Raw genomic sequence first — 18,569 nt, 5'->3', positions numbered from 1 at the left:
TAATCGTAGGACCCTACCACTTCTGTTGCCATGACTGGTGTTAGCTGCCGTGTTCAGCATGTTTCTCTGGTTTTCATCCTTCTTTCCTTCGGGTATGATTAGTGGTTTTGACTGCCCGGCAGGAGGAGAGATTAATTTAATAACAGCGTTCCTCTCCTTTCCCACACACTCAATTTGAATTGGGCTCTGAGGCTGTGATTACATGAGCACAAATCACTCAGTCATGAGGACATAATGAGTTCAGTTTGAAGCCTCTCTGTACTGAAGGGGTCGTGCTTATAATCTGATTGAAATGGAGACCTCGGCTGTAGGCGTTTTCTAGTTTGCATCGAGGCATGTGGCCATTAACTTGACAGGCTTCAGACTTGCTTTCGATTATTTCTTTGCTTTGGATGTTTTTCTTTTTGATCAAGATCTTTTCATAAATTATACCTTCAAACACTTGCTGCTTGTTACCTTTAAATTCCTTAATGCTGACAGCAGCTTTCTCTCTGGCATGGCTTCCCGATGCAGTCCAAACTATGACTAGACTAAACCCACTGCCCCTGCTAGTCACTGCCCTCTTCTGTGTCCATGTGTCCCAATACTACTAACAAGAAAATAACTGCAAAAATGTTCTCTTAATGTAAAACATGTTTATAAATAATCATATATTGTGAAAAATATACCTTCAATGATAAAGTTTAAGTAATATAAAAAAAAGCTTTTACTTCAATATCCATTAATCTGTGGATAGATGAAAAATCAGTGAAAGATTCCTTACGCAGTAAACAGCCGGATGAGGATTTTTTAAAAAATTAAATAGCACATTTCTCCTTGTTTATATCTCAACTTTGTTTTCACCCTAACGTTTTATTCCCTCAGACTTGTCTAACATATTTGTTGTTTGTGTGTATGTGTGTGTGTGTGTGTGCAGCAGGAAGGAGGTCTCAAACTGACCTTCCAGAAACAAGGTCTACCTCTGAAGAGGCCCCTGGAGTCCGAGGAAGGTCCCCAGGCCCAGCAGCAGTACCTGGCCCGGCTTCATGAGCTGCAGAGCGCCTCGGACACAGGCCTGGCAGACATCACCAAGCCTCAGTGCAGCTTCCAGACCGGTGTGTTTATTTCAAATGCAGAAAAGCCATAAGACCTTTACATGTACATACATGTGTTGACAGAAGTCCCTGCTATTTTCCTTGACTACCACTAGATGGCAGCAAAGTCTGGTTTCAGGAAGATAATATTTGTCATCTTTTTGGCCATGCTAGTTTAATTTACAGATGGTAACGAAACAAAAAATGTGTGTTAAGTCTAAAATACAACATCTGACCTTTGCCATAAGTACACATCAGTAACAAGCAGCCGTGAGTCAAAAAAAAAGTCCTTAATGGAATGACCCCAAAATGTAAGATATTTCCGAATGTATTCAAAAGATCCTTCCTTAAGCTTAAAAATCAGTAAACATTGACAAACTAGATGGACCTGTTTTTTTGTTTTTTTGTTTGCAGCCCCTCCAGATCTTTCCAGTCAGATGAGGCTGAATGGAGTACTGGATGGCCAGCCAGTGGTGAAGAGACGGAGGGGACGGAGAAAGAACGTGGAGGGGATGGACCTGCTCTTCATGAACAGGAGCAGAGTCCCTGCTGTTTCGGATCAGGTTAGCGTCCTCTACTATTTGACTTATTTTGATTATTCAAGCAATGAATAGATAATAAGTTATTGTATACCTTAGTGTTCTGATCTGATGAGCTGTATCCTAAATAACACACCATTTTTTGTGCCTGTGTTTTTCCAGATGCCTCCAGGGTGGGGGGGTATTGGCCAGGTGGGCATGGCTGTGACCTCAATGCCAGGCTTCAGCCAGAGCTCCAATCAGATACCAGCAGACACTGACAGCAGAGTCCCTGTCATAAACCTCAAAGATGGCACCCGGCTTGCTGGGGACGATGCTCCCAGGAGGAAAGATCTAGATCTGTGGCTCAAAGAGCACCCTGGATTTGTGGCAGACACAGGAGCCTTCATCCCTGTGAGTACTTATTTCTTATCATCACTTTACCTTAAAGGTTTCTGTAGAGTTAAAAGAAGAATGTTTTGTTAAGATTCTGATTATTATAAAGCAAAATCACATCATAATTTTTAGTTTGTTTGGGTGAGATTAATGTGCAGTTTTTTAAGGCAGGTACAAAACATAGCTTCCTTATGAATTCAACAACAGAGGGTTGTTTTACTTTGCAAAAGCCAGTGAACCAATCATTCTTTTGTACAGAAAATCTACGGCATTTTCTTTTATCATGAGTATCATTTCCTATCCAGGGGGTAAATAAAATGCAGATGCAGTTCCACTTCCAGGATGGTCGGCCCAAACAGAAAAGGCACCGCTGCAGGAACCCCAACAAGATCGATGTGAACAGCCTGACAGGAGAAGAAAGGGTCCAGATCATCAACAGGAGAAACGCACGCAAGGTTTGCTTTTGTTTTTGAGTGTTCCTTTAAAGACTAAGCTTCAAAACTGGGTCGTAGCTTCAGTAACAATCTGTTTGACACACTGGATGCTTTTACCTTCACATTGCCCAGTGTTCTTACTGTAATGAAGCCAGACAGTACTTCCTTTGCTTTTTTAACAAGGTTCTACAGAAAGAGAAACTTTTGGTTGTCTTGCCCTTTGGTTCATGTTGCTGTCATCTGTCATGTAGGTCGGTGGAGCATTTGCTCCTCCTCTGAAGGATCTGTGCCGCTTCCTTCAGGAGAACCCCGAGTACGGTGTCCCACCTGAGTGGGCTGATGTTGTCAAACAGTCGGTAAGTCAAAAGTATCACATCTATGTGAACATCAGGTTAACAGCTGTTCACTATATGAGTTTTAGCTAGATGGACCTAAACAAGTCCTTAGTGTTTACTTTTTATAGCATGTGTGCGGTAATATTTGGAATGACACAGGTTTGTCTCTGATGTTTAATGATACCAACCCCATCATCTCTTCGATGTTTTTTCAGGGTTACCTCCCAGAGAGCATGTTTGACAGGATCCTAACAGGACCAATTGTTCCTGAGGAGGTGAGCAGACGTGGACGTCGACCCAAGAATCCTCTGGCCAAGGCAGCAGCGGCTGCCACTGCGGCAGCTGCAGCTCCCAACCCTGCAGTCTCTGCACTGGGTCTGAACCCCCTTCTAGCCAATGGCCTCCTTACTGGAATGGACCTGCCCAGTCTGCAGGCCTTCCAGCAAAACCTCCAGAGCTTACAGTCCCTGCAGCTCACCGCGGGCCTAATGGGGCTGCCGTCTGATGCTAGCAATCTGGCTGCAAGTAACCTTGCTGCCATGTTTCCCATGATGCTCTCTGGTATGGCTGGAATCCCAAACCTCATTGGCATGAGCAGTTTGCTAGGGAAGCCTGTTCAGGAGGGCACAGGTGGCTCTGAAGAGAAGACAAAAGGAACCATCAGCAGTGTTGCAGGCGAGCCGTCGGCCTCTAAAGTCCCCTCTAACACCTCAGACACCAAAGGAGAAAGGACAGAGGGCTTGAACACAACTCCTTCCTCCACTTCCAGCTCCTCTTCCTCTGCCGGCGCCCCACAAAGTGCTTCAGCTGCCTCAGCAGCCTCCAGTCACTCACTGTCTCTTAACCCCTTGTTACTCTCCAGTATGCTTTACCCAGGGATGCTTCTCACTCCAGGCCTTAACCTTCCTGTGTCTGCCACACAGCTGCAGAGCTCAAGCAGGGAGCATGTCCTTCCTCCTGCTCCTTTTCCTCCTCAGCCTGCAGCCTCCCAGTCATTGCCACAGGTGACAGAGGTGCCAGCAGCAGAGAAGGACGGAGATGAGGATGATGAGGAGTTAGAAGAGGCTTTGGATGAAGATGAAGAAGGAGAGGAGTCAGCAGAACAAAAAGAGAACAGTGGTCCTGAAGATTCGGGGAAAGCCAAGTCATCTTCTTCAGAGTCTGGGAGCTCTTCTTCCTCATCAGGCGATTCAGACTCCAGTGATGAGGACTGATCCTCTGAATATATAATTATAGATTTATTTATGTATTGCCTAGAAATGTATACATATATTCACATATATATGGATTTTTTCCAGCACTTATGTTGCGATTTCTTTACATGTAAATACAAGAACTAACTAAAATGTTGTGTAATAAAGACTACAAAGACATAAAAAAAAATGAACAACTGACTTAAAGAAACTGAAATGAGATTTCAGTTCCTGTTCAATGGTACAGTCTTGTTTGAGACATTTTGCATGTCAGACTTTAGTAGATTTCTGAACTCTGTGAACTTGTACCACACCATTATGTACAATTGAAACAAAAAGGCATTATTGTAATTATGTCAGGATTTAATTTTATTAAAAAAGTGAGACTACATCAATATGCTCTTTGAGCTGTACTATTAATATATTTTGACTGTTGGGGGTTGGGAGAATGAAACTTGACAAACACTTTGGTTTTCTCTTGTAAATAAAACTTTAACAGGTTTGTTGACACTTGTGCTTTGCAGATCATACATTGGATATGTCAGCAATAACTTGGGCAGCTAATGAATGTCACTGAAGCTGTAGATTCTCTGTCTGCCATGTTCCAACCCAGTGCACAACCCAACCTCACTCACTTTCACTGTTTTTCACATCACGTTGAGTTTATTGTTGCATCTGTTCACATCCTCTCGGACGCCCCCTCTTCAACATCACTGTAATACAGAGAGGAATCTGTCAAAGTATTACGTTCTTCAAACAAACAGCATTAGCTTGAAAAACGGATCCAAATTCAATTCTTTGCTGTTATTTTTTTTTTAAATGTTTCAATGTTCAGGTGGATATGTCATTATGGAAACTCCTTTTCTTCACCTTAAAAATATGTCAGGCGCACTTTAGCTGCTCACAGTGAGCTTACACCCGTTCACTTGCACATCTGTTGATTTTGACTACAGTGTCTCATAAACTCCTCAAGCGGAGGAGTGGTGTGGGGGGGGGGAACAAACAACCTTTTACTGTGTGCCAAACAAACTGCCCTTTGATCATTAACAATCCAGACAGTGTTTCGAGGAAGAATTCAGGAGTCTTGATGACGTGTATATTATAACTACATCCCGCCGTATTTGACTGCATCTTACCTCGACTGTGCTAAAATGATTGGCTTCACTGTGCAGATTTACATGTGCTTGGGTGTGTCTTTTGATGTCCGTGTGCAGAAAGTCTTAGTCTCTGCTCAAATGTATGTGTCGGAGGCCTTTTTTTTTTTTTTTTTTTACCAAGAGCTTCCACTGTGTTGACTTCTTTGGCTCAACTGCTCCTTTCACCTGGTGTCTACTGCTTCCGTAGCTTTTTCGGTCTGAATGTCGACTCTAAATGAGAGCGCCTTGCAAGCTAGTAGGAAAAACTACTGTACCAACATTTTCAATCTCAAACTCTTCTCACTAGAAACATTTAGGGATTTAAAGTTCATTCTGGATTATGTGTTGCATGGTCCCCTTACAACCAAAGTCTTAACAATACAAGCGTGGCACATGCACAAAATAGTTAAAAATCTTGCCTAAGATTGAAGTGATTGTCACTGATTGCGCATTCAAGTTTACACAGTGCCAGGCTAGTTCTAGAAAAGGTGAAATGATGGCAGCTTGTGTTACTGTGAGTTCGCAGCTTGTTGTGTTTGTTTCACTTTTTTTTTTTGCTTGACTGTGTTTTCAGAAATGAATGGAGCTTCATCTAGGTGTAGAAGTGCCCTTATCCTGTACCTCGCTCTATCGTTCTGCTTCCGTCTGACAAAATAACAGCTCAAATTTGTGCACCATGCTTTGTGCATTTAGTTCATCATCTCCGCTCATGTCAATGTTCAGCTGTAACCAGGATACACACAAACACTCAAGCCGAAGTACCTTTTTGTAACCTTCTCTAGCACAACAGTGCTTGCTCTAGGACTGCTGTTACACAGTGGACTGTTAGATATACTTTTTAAAATGATTTCGGAGCTTCAGGTTTCTGTTAGGACTCACAGAGCGCCCCTCAAGTGTTGGGGGAAGAAAAAACCCCACTGACTTAAACTCAGTCTGTTTAGTTTCTTAAGTACTGCTGTAGCATTGTTCTGGAGTGGCTGAAGATCTCTAATGTTGCTTTTAGCAGTTTTTCTTGTATGCCTGTTATTTAGACCTCTTCATGAGTTTTGCTTGCAATGCAATTGCATTTTTTTATATAATTACTCACAGTATAGTATTTTTCTATGTCTGAGCAATGTAATTAAACATGCCTCTGTCATTTTTGTATATCTGCACCCCTGCTCTCTTTAAACTCGTAGTGCCCTTATACAAACACCCAGCCATCGCTTCTTCTGCTGTAGGTGATCTGAGGACTGTTGCTTCTTTTTGTTGCCCCGCGGTGACGTGTTGATGGATTTATGACCGTGCTAAACTTCTATAGGACACAAATGGAAAAGATGGTAGATATAACATTGGACTTTCTGCTTTCATTTTTCTATCTTTTTTTCTTATGTTGTACTGTACAAGGACTCTCAAAACATTTCTATGCTAGAGAGACAGTGTTGATTCAAACAAAAGTAAACATGACCAATATGCAAAAGGAAAGACAAAACACACTACTGCTGTACAGGGAGGTTTTCTTTCTGTTTGCATACATGTAATCACTGGGATGACAAAGCTAGCATCATTGGTTTGTATTTTTATTTCAGGCTTGATTATATCCTATAAACGTCACTCTGGTCAGTTTCTGTCTTGCTTTTTTTTTTTCATTGGACAGTTGTAATATTTGCAAGATGTGGTCTGTGTAGTCAAAATAATTCTTTATGAAGTGCAGGACAACTTGTCTTAAAAAGTCATTTGTAATTTATTGGATTACTTTCTATGAAGTTCTATAGAGGAAATTGAGGTTTAATTATTTTTATTAAACATATTCTTCTGACTATCAATAAAGTGTGCCTTTGTCTGTTGTTTTGTCTGGGCGGGGGGAGGAGGAGGGGGGTCCTGGTCCTCCTCCTCTTCCTCCTCCTCACTGTGTTCACTTTATAACTTTCTTTTCTTGCTATCTGCTTTTCAATTTGGCGTCTCAAGAAAGCTGAAACTCAAAAATACTACAGGTTATAGGCTTTCATTGCTTCAATTGAGGTTAGCCTACTGTAGTATTTTTTTAAAGTTCTTTTTTTTGGCAATAGTAACAAATTACAGTACAAAACAATGACTACTCATTACCAAAAAAAAGTAGGAAAAACTAGTACTTAGACTAGCTATGGTTTCTAGACTTAATAAGCTGCTTTAACAGCTTCTAGGGCTACACTATGAACATGCAAGTTATAAGGACGTGTTTTAAATGCTAAAAGCAAAAAAAAAAAAGATGGTTTAAGACAAAATAATTCATACTCAATTGGCGGGTTTAATAATAGTACTACTCTGTCGGACAAAACGTAAATCACACATTTGTTCTTAGCCAGCACCACCAGAGACTGCTGTTGCACAGTATCTTGTTGATCATATATTGTAGGCCTTCATAGATAGTTCACTGACCTGTGTATTCGTCACTTTTTCCATTTCCTCTAAACAACCACACGCGGACAACATGGGTACTCTCAGTTCCCTTTATTGCATCCAAGTGTCCTCCACTGGCCTCCTCCACTTGCACCTTAGTCCCTCCCACAGGGAAAAGCAAGGAAACGAAGCAGAGGAGAGAGGAATTGAGGAAATATGAGACATGAGACGTCCTTTCCTTTGTAGCGTCAGGTGAAGCGACGTCCCTTTTGTGACGATGACAACAGCTGATCGTGTGACGACATGACGGAGTTGGCATCAATGAAGTCCAATCCGCCGCAGCGTCCAATCAATGAGTGATATTGGAGAAAGGGGGCGTGCATGTCAGTAAGAAGACTTCTGTAAAGTCAGCTCTCCTGTCTCCTCGGTCATCGCTCCTCAGGTCTCCCTCCTCTCTCCTCGATCCTCTCTCCCTCCTTTCCAAAGAGCTTTGGACTGTCCTTAACATGGCGGGCCTAGAGGAGCGAGGAAACGAGGAAACGAGAAAAGAGAAATGAGATGCAGGGCAAGTCTTGACATGTCTGCCGCTGAGAGGCAGATGAAGTGAACTTTGTCTCAGCAGTGACTTTAACTAGCCACACCCTGAATGCATTACCTCTTCTTCGATATCAATCGGAAGTAAGAGACCTTTAAAGGGCTATTTAACTGCAAGAACCTCTGTCTGGATCTTGAACTCAATAGAAGCACTATACAAATCCTGGTAAGTGATTTAGAGCATATTTAAGCGTCTATGTTTTTTGTGCTAAATTAGAAGTTCGTGTAGGAATGGAGCCAACATAGCGGAATAGTCTACATTATCCAAGAAGACTTAGTGCTGCTGTAACTTTCCAATCTAAAGATAAGAATATTAAAACAGGCTATTGCACTGTATAATACAGCTGTATCGATGCTTATTAGTCAATTATTAACTTGAGTGTTGCTGTTTATGTTCCTAGACTCAAAGTGAAAGTAACGGGTTGGTTCCTTTAAAAAAAAAATTATGACTTCAGCTTTGAGGAAATGACAGCATCGACGGCTTTAACATTTCTGTAGTAAGGATCCACATGTTCAAGAACTTTCTGTTCCTCATGTTGACCCAGAAGTGTCTGTGCCTTTTCTCACCGTGTTTCAATGTTTTGATTTGTCACATGAGTAAATCGTTGTAAGCAAATCTAAAGTAAATGTTTCCGTTCATCGCGATGTTATGTGACAACATTAAAGCCGCGTCGTTTTATTGTCTCAGATAGGCTACAAAGTGAGTTTGGCTACTTTTTGAAACCTTTAAATCCCTTATGAGCTGCCCTGTCACGTTTATTTTATTTCAGCAGTTTGAAATCATTGTTGTGGGGTTTAATATTTGACCCTTTTCGGTAGATGACTCAGTTTTAGACTTCATTTAAACTCTTTGCAGTAGGCTAACTCTTAATAGAATAAAATTACTTTATTGATCCCAAACTGGGAAATTGTGGCGTTACATCAGCAGGTTGTCAAAACACACAATATGAGCAAATTTAAACACAATATAATATTAAATACAAAGTAAATAAGCACTAAAAATATCAAAACTAAGAATGTGAATATATACAACCAGGATTTAACTAAGCATTACTAGTCTTAAATAGGAAGATTAAATATGGAAGATTGAATGTAAATGTGCAAAAACAGGGTTGTAAATGGACAGTATTGACATAAGTTAAAGTGCATGAGTGTAGACATATAATAAGCAGAAACTATTCAATATAACAGAGAGTAGACAGACGAATGAAGTAAACATGAGTGCAGGGATAATTTGTGAATTTAACATGTGCAGATTACAGTAAGGAGAGACAAATATTATCATGATGACAGTTCTCTGCTCGCATGAGGTGAGCTGTTGTACAGAGTTCTGGCCTTCAGTAAGAAAGATTTCTTGTATCTGTCCTTGTGATAGCGGAGTTGTATCAGTCTGTTGGAGAAGCTGCTCCGCTGTTTGTCCAGCAGGGTGTGCAGAGGGTGATCAGGATTATCCATCATGGATAACAGTTTGTTCAGAGTCCTCCTCTCTGTCACCTCTACAAAAGAGTCCAAGTAATGCTAGTTATGTGTAATGTTTTTTTGTTTCTGCTTTATTCAGTGTAGGTAACGTGCTTTGGACTGACATGTATGTTTGTTTTAGTCAGTGACACTTTTCCTCCTCTGCATGAGTCATTTTAATGCTGCAGCGAGGACACATAGTTCATAACTGGCATTTTAAATTGAATGCGCTGAATGTGTGTGTGTGTGTGTGTGTGTGTGTGTGTGTGTGTGTGTGTGTGTGTGTGTGTGTGTGCGCAGGTCACCATGGCAGCCACAGGACCAGGCTGCTTTGCCCCCAGTGATCGCCTGACTGCTATTTTCAGGTTAGCGCTAATATCCTTGTATGTTTTTTTCTCAGTTGTATTCTGTTGTATGGGATCATAAAATGAAGATAAACATCTAGGTTATTTTAGAGTACAGATTGTAACATAATAAACCACAACACTTTGACATGCATGTAAGATTTTAATATCTACCTTGAATAAAAAAGATTGCTTCTGTATTTAAAGGAGCAGTATCATGCTCATTTCAAGTTTGATGTTTTCACTCTGTGATACCTCTTTAGTAGCTTTGCATGATTTACAAATCAAAATACACCTTATTTATCTTTCACTGGTATCTGTGAGAACCTTCCATTGAACCTCTGCCCGACACAGGCGGGTTCAGCTATCAAGAAAAACCCAGTATAGCAACATGACCATACTCATGAGAGCAACCCAAACGATGCCGGCCCCGGCCCTTTCTGGGTGAAATCATTCCATCTGGATGAATGACGGTCAATGAAGTTTGGGTCATTATCCATTTAAAGGATTAAACCGTATTTTAAAACGGCAAGTATGAGCCTAAATCCGATGACCAGTGATGTAAACATAAAAAATATTACTTTTGTCAACAGAGATCGGCATCGGCACGAGTGTGTGTTCAGTCTCTCTCCGTCAAACGAGCACACGCCCTGTGATCACAGGAGTCATAAACCGACATCACACACCTGATGAGTCATTATTAACTGTGTTACTCGAGAGGTGTCTTTACTTTTAATATTATTTCTTTGTAATCGTTTCTAACAGTGTTCATAGCTGTAAAGGAAAGGTTATAGACGTTTAGTTTAGAGAGAAAAACAGACATAAACTCTGAGTTAGCACTAAGTAAGAATAAGATACGTAAAGTCATCTGGATGAAATTAAAACCTTTTGTATTCATACATGAGTGTAAATAAATACAAGTGAGGCGAGACGAGGATGTGTTATACTGAGCTAGCAAACCTTTTATTTTCACATTGATTTTTTTAGTGAGAGGATAGTGTTCCTTAGTTTAGAGACATTTTCATCAACATATTGATGTGACGTGACAGTTGAAACGTTGTTAATACGTTAGTGAATGTGTGAAGTGTTTCAGTAAAAACACCCAAAACGAGGATTGCAATGAGAACTTCTGACAGGGTTTCTATGTACTTTTTAAATTATTTGAATGAGCTTTCTAAAAAAACACCTTTGTAAGGGAAGTTTTTTTTTTTTTTTAATTCCAGGTGTTTTCCAACCAATATCCCCTGCTAATTTAACTGCTGTGCTTTTGTACTCACTTTTGTGATTCCTTTAAATCAGGGAGTGCTCCAGAGATCCAACCGAGGTGATTAGGACCCGACTGAGAAGGTTGTTAAACACATTTCTTCAGCACCACAGGAACGTTGCAGGAAATGAGGGGACCAACGGTATGTTTTATTTAATTCTCCAAAAACAGTTGAGACATGTGATCAAGCTGCTCTCTAAACCATCAGAGGCAACATAACACAGCAGGGAACAACTAACAACATCAGTGTTAGTGAGGGTTGTTTCTTTTCTTTTTAAGGCATGTCATATATTTTGGAATAAATCTATTGTTGTTTATACTTTTCACTTCTAATATGTGTGATATTTCTCTCAGAGTTGGCAGGTAGGTGCTGCCACCAAGCTGGGATTTGGTATTACCGCATCCTGGAGAAGCACGCCATTAGAGAGAGGAAAAGGCTGGGCATCGCTGATATTTCAGTGAGTGTACTGCCCTCTTGTGGCTAAAACCAGAACTGCAGTCTAGCAAACTCAATTATTGACACTACATGCACTGTTTGAGCTGTGACAAGAGACACCCAATACTGCATGTTACATTACATGTTTAAGCTTTTTGTTGCCTTTGGAATCAAATATATTTTTATGTTTAATTATGATGACTTTTGTTTTTGTTACAGAGCATCTTGAACAATGAACTGTACCATTACTGTCTGGTGGCCTGTTGTCTGGAGATGGCCATATCATCCAACAACCTACCATGTGACTTCCCTCTGCTTCTTCAGATCATCAGACTGGCACCATACCACTTTGGAAAGGTTTGTTAAACTTTCCTCATAAATGTTTGCTTGCAATAGCCGTGTACACAGATATTTGTTGATATTTTATTTACATTGATAACATTTTCATATACATACTTTAGTATTTTTCTTTTTTGGAATATAATATGTAGACAGATCTCAACCCCAAATAACTGTCAAATATCAACACCACATTCCCAACACAACCAAAAATAATATGTTGTCTGCGTTGTCTTGGAAAAGCACAAAAGTGTGTAAAAATTTACATTGAAGTGAAACATCCACGATTACTCTTAACTTTGAGCAAACCTCCCTCCTCCATGTTGTTTCCCTTTTGGTCTGACAGGTGATAGAGCCGGTTCTGCGAGTAAGAGACGGCCTGTCTCGTACTGTCTTCAGACACCTCGCTCAAGTGGAGGAGAAAATCCTGGAGAGCTTGGCCTGGACCAGCGACTCACCTCTGTGGGAGGACATCAGAGCCAATGACGGCCGTCTGCCTACCTGCCAACAGGTTGACACCCTTAATCTTGCGTCGCTTGGGGAAAAAATAAGATTGAAACATTTTATTTGACTGAACAAATCATTGATGATTATCTAAGCATCAAATGTACATGATGTAGTTTTAAATGGAGTCTTTGTTTGGCATGCAGGTGATGCCTCCTAACAGTCTTGAAGACCCGAGCAGGCCTGTTTTGCAACCTGATGAAAACCTACCAGGAGGTACGATGCTGACACAACATATTACAGCCACTTTCTGATCACAGTTTTTTTTTATTTCTATGCAGACATTGCTTCATGTAATACACTCGTTTGATGCATACTGTATACTGACTGATCAGTTCTGTTTTTCATCAGTGCCTGCAAACCACAATCAACAGCCTTCAGCTGAAGACAGACCACCAATAGGCATCTGTTTGTCTGTGTTTTCTCGAAAGGTAAATCAATCAAACAAACTAGTGTGCAAAGTGATTGGAGATTTTTCATGATTAAATGTGGAATTAAGAGTTTGGTATCACCTGTTATTTAACTTGTCCATTTGTGTCCTATAACTCTGTCACAGCACCTGCAGCAGAGTTCTTTTAGTGCTGTACTGTCTATTATTGTCTGAATTGTTTTTGCTTGCATGGACAGAGCCTGCAGAACAAATATACAATTGCATTGTGTTTGTATGTGTTTGACAAACAGTCAGTCCCACCACTGTCTGATAACAAAATTATTTTCCTGGGGTAAAAATGTTGGGGCCCTTAGGTTTCCCCAACAGATATCCAGTAAATATACATACAGGACAAGCCTTCCACCTCTGTGTCCTGGTCAGTGTTTGAAGTCTGACCAGCAGAATGAGGCAGTCAAATGAGTTGAAGTTCAGAAATGACTAATCGGGCCACTGTCTGTAAAAAGATATCTTCATATAAATGCCTTTACATTAAGGTTTGGGTTATGAGACGACATTTTGGCCGATGGCTTCAACCTCTGCTGCTCTCCACAAGGACTTTTTTCCTTCATACAACCAATCTTGACCCTCACCAATGATGTCGTATTCATTGGCAAATATATGTTTTTAATGATTTATTTGGAGCGTTCCCAGCTGAAAGTTTCAGCCCTACTAAAGTTGTATGGTATCACAGCTTTGTTTTTAATAAACTTATCATGTCTGTATCTTCTGAATCATGGGAATCCGTCATGTTATGTTTAGTGTGTTGTTGTTTTTTCCCCCTCTTTGCCTTAGGTTTACATGTTGATGAGCTCAAGGCTGAAGGATATTTCTTCCAAACTGGGCCTTTCTGATGAGCTGCGCTTGAAGATCTGGACCTGTTTTGAGCACTCTGTTGTCCACTTCACTGACATCATGGCAGACCGTCACCTGGACCAACTGTTCATGTGTGCCGTCTACATCATTGCTAAGGTGGGCTGAAACATTATCAGAGGTACAAATCCTTGCTACGCTATATCACTTTCATTTCTCAAAAGGAGAATAGTGTAACTTAGTTCAAATGTTTGCATTGAAAACAACAGCATTTATCATGTAACGGAATACTAATGTATTAGCAATGGCATCTTGTTATTAAAGATGATTGTACAAGGTGTGACACCTTTGCGTAAAAATGAATGTAAAAGAACCTGGAAAAAAATGAACAAATGAAATTTGCATTTACAGATTACCTGTATGGAATTACCCTTCAAACGCATAATTGCGTGCTACATGTCTCTGCCACTTGCCAGCAGAAATGTAAGTTGTTGTTTTTTTATATTTTGTCAAATCTGACATCAACACTGACTTTGAAATGTAACGACAATTTAAAACCCAATGCCATTCACCTCACAATAAATCTTGACATGTTTGCTCCATAAAAAAGTTCCCTGTGGATGAAACATGTCAGGATTCTGGATCTTTAAAGTATGATAGTTATGGCTATAGAGGGGACTCGAAATGAAAAGCTTTATTTAATGCCATTTAAAAAGTGAGTGTAAAAAGTATTCTCGTGATCAACATGTAAGTCATTTTTTTAAAGCGGGCTGTTATGTGTTTGCTTTGTTATAGTTTTGTGTATGAGTGAACACCGACATTTTCTGTTCTCAGGTCTATAAAGATGTGCTGATTTCTGGAAGAAACACAGAGAATTCTCCAGTTGGGAATAACAGTAAGAAACACTTTAGTACAAATGTTATTAACTAAATATTGGATCTGTTAACTTGCATAAACAGTAAAGTCTTAGAAACGTCCCTCATTTCCCGGAGATGAATCAGTCGCAAAGTTTTATATGGGACTCCTGCAATGCACTTTATTTGATGAGGAATGTTTTGATTTGGAGGCAGAAGATCTTTGGATACTATCTGGCTCCACCATCAACATGTTTCCTGTACTTAAAGCCCTCTAAAGTTGCATATTTCAGTTTGAGCTGGAGATGTACAGTACAAGGATGCATGGTTAAAAAAAAATAGTAAAACTTCAGAGGCATGTGGTAAAACATTACCACAAGTTTTTAACCACATTGTATTTTCTGCTTCATATTGGTGATAAAAGAAGAGACAAACTGTAATATTCACTCTTCTTTCTATTGTTGATTCCAGACCCCAGTGTTTCTGCTCTGACCCCTCACACACCATCAGCACATTATCCAGCACCACGTCAAGAGGACAGGGGAAACCTCATTAACTTTTACAACCAAGTCTACGTGCCAAAGATGAAAGACTTGGCCATGCAGTTTGCCCCACCTCCTGGCGTAAGTAAAGTTGCTACATTGGACAAACTGAACAAGAGAACAATTTAAAAAGCTGAGGTCATGAAAAAACAAATGAATGTAAATTAAAAATGTTGTAATACACTATGGATTTATCTCTTAAGATTGCTATTTTTCTGTAACTCCAATTGTAGGTTCGCACTCCCCCCTTGACCTTACTTCCCCAGCAGTACAGAGCATCTCCTCGCAGATACAGACTGTCAAGCAGTCACCACATCTACATTTCACTGTACAACAGAGAAGCGGCTCCCCAACGGGCACCTGGACTCACCTACACCTTCAACTCAGACAACTCTGAGGTCTGAGCACAAACTGCTATAGACCTTAAGTCATCAATTTGTCACATTCAATCAGATGTTTCTGCTTGTATACTGTGCAGAGTCAATGTAATGGATACTAGAGCTTAAATAATGGATCAAGACATTAATTCACTGTTTAATAATTCTGCAAATATCCCTGTTTCCACAGCGTCTGCGTCACATCAATAACGTGGTCTCAGGCAGGATCCCCAGCAGGCGGCCACATGTTGCTTCCTCAATGAACGGAGCAGAGGAGGTAGAAGGAGATGATGGTCCTCCTATAAGGAGGCGTCGTTTGGACCTTCCGTCAGCCTTTCACAGGCGACTGAGGGATGTGGTGAATGATCGAGTGGCAGAAAGAGACCAAGGCCAACCACCTGCACAAGAGCAGATGTGATCATGCCATATTTAAAAAAAAAATCAGGCATCAAGTAATTTGGTTTCTTTGAAGGTACTTTTAAAAATTTCTTCAGGCTAAATTATTTCACAAAAATCAGTGTTGTCTGCCCTCCGAGCTTAATGCTATCCTTTCTCTGCACTGCACTTTTTCTGACACCAACTCTCGGTGTTCTTTTCATTAGTTAGCACTCAGCTCATTGACCACCAAAGCTTATAGGTTGTGGTCGACTTGGGCAGCTCCTGCAGTGGAACTGTACGAAGATGTTTGAATCAAGGAAGGGCGAAACCGGAAATGTTTACTGCCCTTTGGATGAATCTGGTTTAAAAGGGGAGGGAGGTAACAAATTGTGCTGCACTTAAAAGTGAAGGATAAACTCGTCCCAGGATTGTCAAGCCCCTCACAGCATGAACTGGACTGATTATATGTCCAGTTTCAAAAGAATTTCTTGTCCTGTTTAATGATGTAGGATTCAGAATACTGATTCCTTTAAGGATTTTACTATTCAAGTGCAATATTTTTTGTGCTTCAATCCATTTTTAATGCTTTAAAAAAAAAAAGGGAAACTAAATTTTTCTAATTTCTTAAACAATTGTAATCTTTTTCACTATATTTATATTTATAACAAATATTTATAACAAAAGAAGCATTCTTTTGCTTTCCGAAGTCTATTGAAGTCGATTATAATATGTCTGAGTTTCTTAAAAGCAATCAGTGTTGCATATACGTGAACGTGCATTTATTTAAAACTTTTATGTATTCGTATCTCTATTACATCCTCTTTCAATAAATGATTGTCTTTATTCATGTGTTCAACGTTACAATTCACTTAGTGACGTACATCGGAGATTAAGTACAACGACAATCCATTCATAAGTGTCTTGCCCAAGGACACAACGGACATGTTGCTCAGCTTGAACCGTTGACCTACTGGTTGCGAGGCGACGAGTCTCCCAACTGAGCCACAGCCGCCACTCGTGTTGACTCATCAAAGACATAAACCCCAGAGACTGGTTGTTTTGGTTTGTTTCATGACTTTTTTCAGGAAACTGGTTTACACTCAGAGTCATGGCTTCACTCTTCTGTGCTTCTTCTGAGAGCAATGCTGTCTACATTAAGTACATTTTAATTACCAAGCTGCTTTATTACAGTTTTTTACAATTGCTATGACAATTTTTTCAATACTTTTAACAATTTTCCTAAACTCTTAACATACCAAGACACCTAAAACACACAATTGGCAAAACAGTTAATTTCATGCTCTAAACAACCAATTGTAAACTAAACTCTTAACACTAATTTTCAAAATACAATAATACACAATACACCATGTCCACCAAAACACTGTAAACATGTCTCAAGATCAAAAAATCTTCCAAAACACTAACATGAACATTTAGTCAATCATAGCACATCGTCATAAAAAACACTGCATTACTTCAATGTGTCGGGTCTGCCCCTAAATAGACGGTACAATGTATTGATCATAGATTGTGTTTCGCACCGCATTTTCTTTTGAAGCCTCTCTACATTTCTGTTTTGTGAATGTACGGTTTATGAAAAAAAGAAGACAGACAGAGTTGCTGCAGTAAATGTAGTGCAGTTATTATTATTGTCAGCAATCACCATGTTGATAATGGCAAGTTCCTGTTCTTCATTTACAGTACAGTAGGTGCTTTCCTCTGCCCCCTGAGGGAGGTAGACGTTGAATCCTTCGAGAGACAAAATACAGTTACATATCAGAAACCGGAGGCTTACAGTAACTGTAATACAAGGTAAAAATGATTTACACTTTGTAGTAGGATAAGCCATTATACAATATCCTAGCCTGTTGGTTTCTTGAAAAATCCAGACAATGGATGCCACTGTGTCCCGGCTGAAATTTGGCTGTACTCGTTCACCAGCCATTCTGTATGACAACCTGTGGTTTATGACATGGTCTATGATAGAAGCTCTTACAGTATTTCATCAGTTAACCCAGCTCTGGCTATTCTTTGAGCGCCACCACGCATTCTAACTCCTCTCCCTCTACCTTGTCCTCGTCCAGGCATTCCTCTCCCTTGACGTTGTCCCCCTCCTCTCCCATGTCCTGGTACTCGTCTGCACTTGACACCCTGGACACTTTACGCACTGACACTTTACTCATTACACTGTTTACATTTTCTACATTTTGAATATTTATACTTTTTTTTTTTTAATCTTCTCTTACAGTATATTTGTACATTTACTGTATGTGTATTACTGAAGTAATTTTTGAGTGTTTATTGTATGGCCTTGCGGAGCAGTCTTTACATTTCACTGCACATCTGCTGAGCATGTGACAAATCTTGAATCTCCCTTGTCCTGGTACTCAGTCTTCCTCTCCCTCGTGCAGGCATTGTATTTACTTTCTTTATGTTGCTCTATATTGTTCCTTTTCCACACAAGATCAGCCCAAAGAGGTCCTTTTTTACTGTATAACATGTAGGCATGCGATTGAAAGAACCTCAACACCTGAGTGTGTTCCTATGGGATTCCGCTGTGATTGAGCTTTTTGCATAACTTGAATAAGCTGTTTCTCAGTAGCAATGGAAAAAAATACAGGGGATATATACAGTAATGGGTGCAGGGCCAAATGTCTCTGGATGCTGCAACCATTTAGAGCACAGAGATTTGTGACAGCAGGAGGCTGACTTCATCAGTACAGTCGTTTTAGCTTCTGATTTTTATGGCTGACATCTATGAATCAACTTATGTCCAGTTTGATTAACACTGAC

The 18,569-nt window shown here is 40.1% G+C and overlaps 2 protein-coding genes across 6 annotated transcripts in view; both read left to right on the top strand.

The window, feature by feature from the left end:
- chd9 (chromodomain helicase DNA binding protein 9) overlaps window positions 1-6,894 on the top strand; it is a 67,923-nt gene extending 61,029 nt beyond the window's left edge. For 4 of the 5 annotated variants that reach the window (XM_065952998.1, XM_020640378.3, XM_065953001.1 and 1 more), the window contains 6 exons: window positions 917-1,094; window positions 1,488-1,636; window positions 1,775-2,005; window positions 2,293-2,442; window positions 2,673-2,777; window positions 2,972-6,894. In XM_065952998.1, the coding sequence (XP_065809070.1) occupies window positions 917-1,094; window positions 1,488-1,636; window positions 1,775-2,005; window positions 2,293-2,442; window positions 2,673-2,777; window positions 2,972-3,970 (1,812 nt within the window). In that variant the 3' untranslated portion in view covers window positions 3,971-6,894. The remainder of the gene's footprint in view (window positions 1-916; window positions 1,095-1,487; window positions 1,637-1,774; window positions 2,006-2,292; window positions 2,443-2,672; window positions 2,778-2,971) is intronic. The other variant, XM_065952999.1, reaches the window with a different exon arrangement.
- An 845-nt stretch (window positions 6,895-7,739) lies between these two features.
- LOC109982305 (retinoblastoma-like protein 2) lies at window positions 7,740-16,616 on the top strand. The gene is made up of 14 exons (XM_020631862.3): window positions 7,740-8,203; window positions 9,796-9,860; window positions 11,139-11,245; window positions 11,458-11,561; window positions 11,759-11,896; window positions 12,225-12,389; window positions 12,529-12,598; window positions 12,734-12,813; window positions 13,605-13,781; window positions 14,034-14,105; window positions 14,457-14,517; window positions 14,948-15,099; window positions 15,252-15,416; window positions 15,586-16,616. The coding sequence occupies exons 2-14, from the start codon at window positions 9,802-9,804 to the stop codon at window positions 15,811-15,813; spliced, it is 1,578 nt and encodes a 525-aa protein (XP_020487518.2). The 5' UTR covers window positions 7,740-8,203; window positions 9,796-9,801; the 3' UTR covers window positions 15,814-16,616.
- The last annotated feature ends 1,953 nt before the right edge of the window (window positions 16,617-18,569 follow it).

This window comes from Labrus bergylta, chromosome 3 (genome assembly GCF_963930695.1).
Source record: "Labrus bergylta chromosome 3, fLabBer1.1, whole genome shotgun sequence".
Taxonomy (NCBI): Eukaryota; Metazoa; Chordata; class Actinopteri; order Labriformes; family Labridae; genus Labrus; species Labrus bergylta.
The sequence above is the reverse complement of the archived record's forward strand: the minus strand, read 5'-3'. Positions and strand labels throughout refer to the sequence as shown.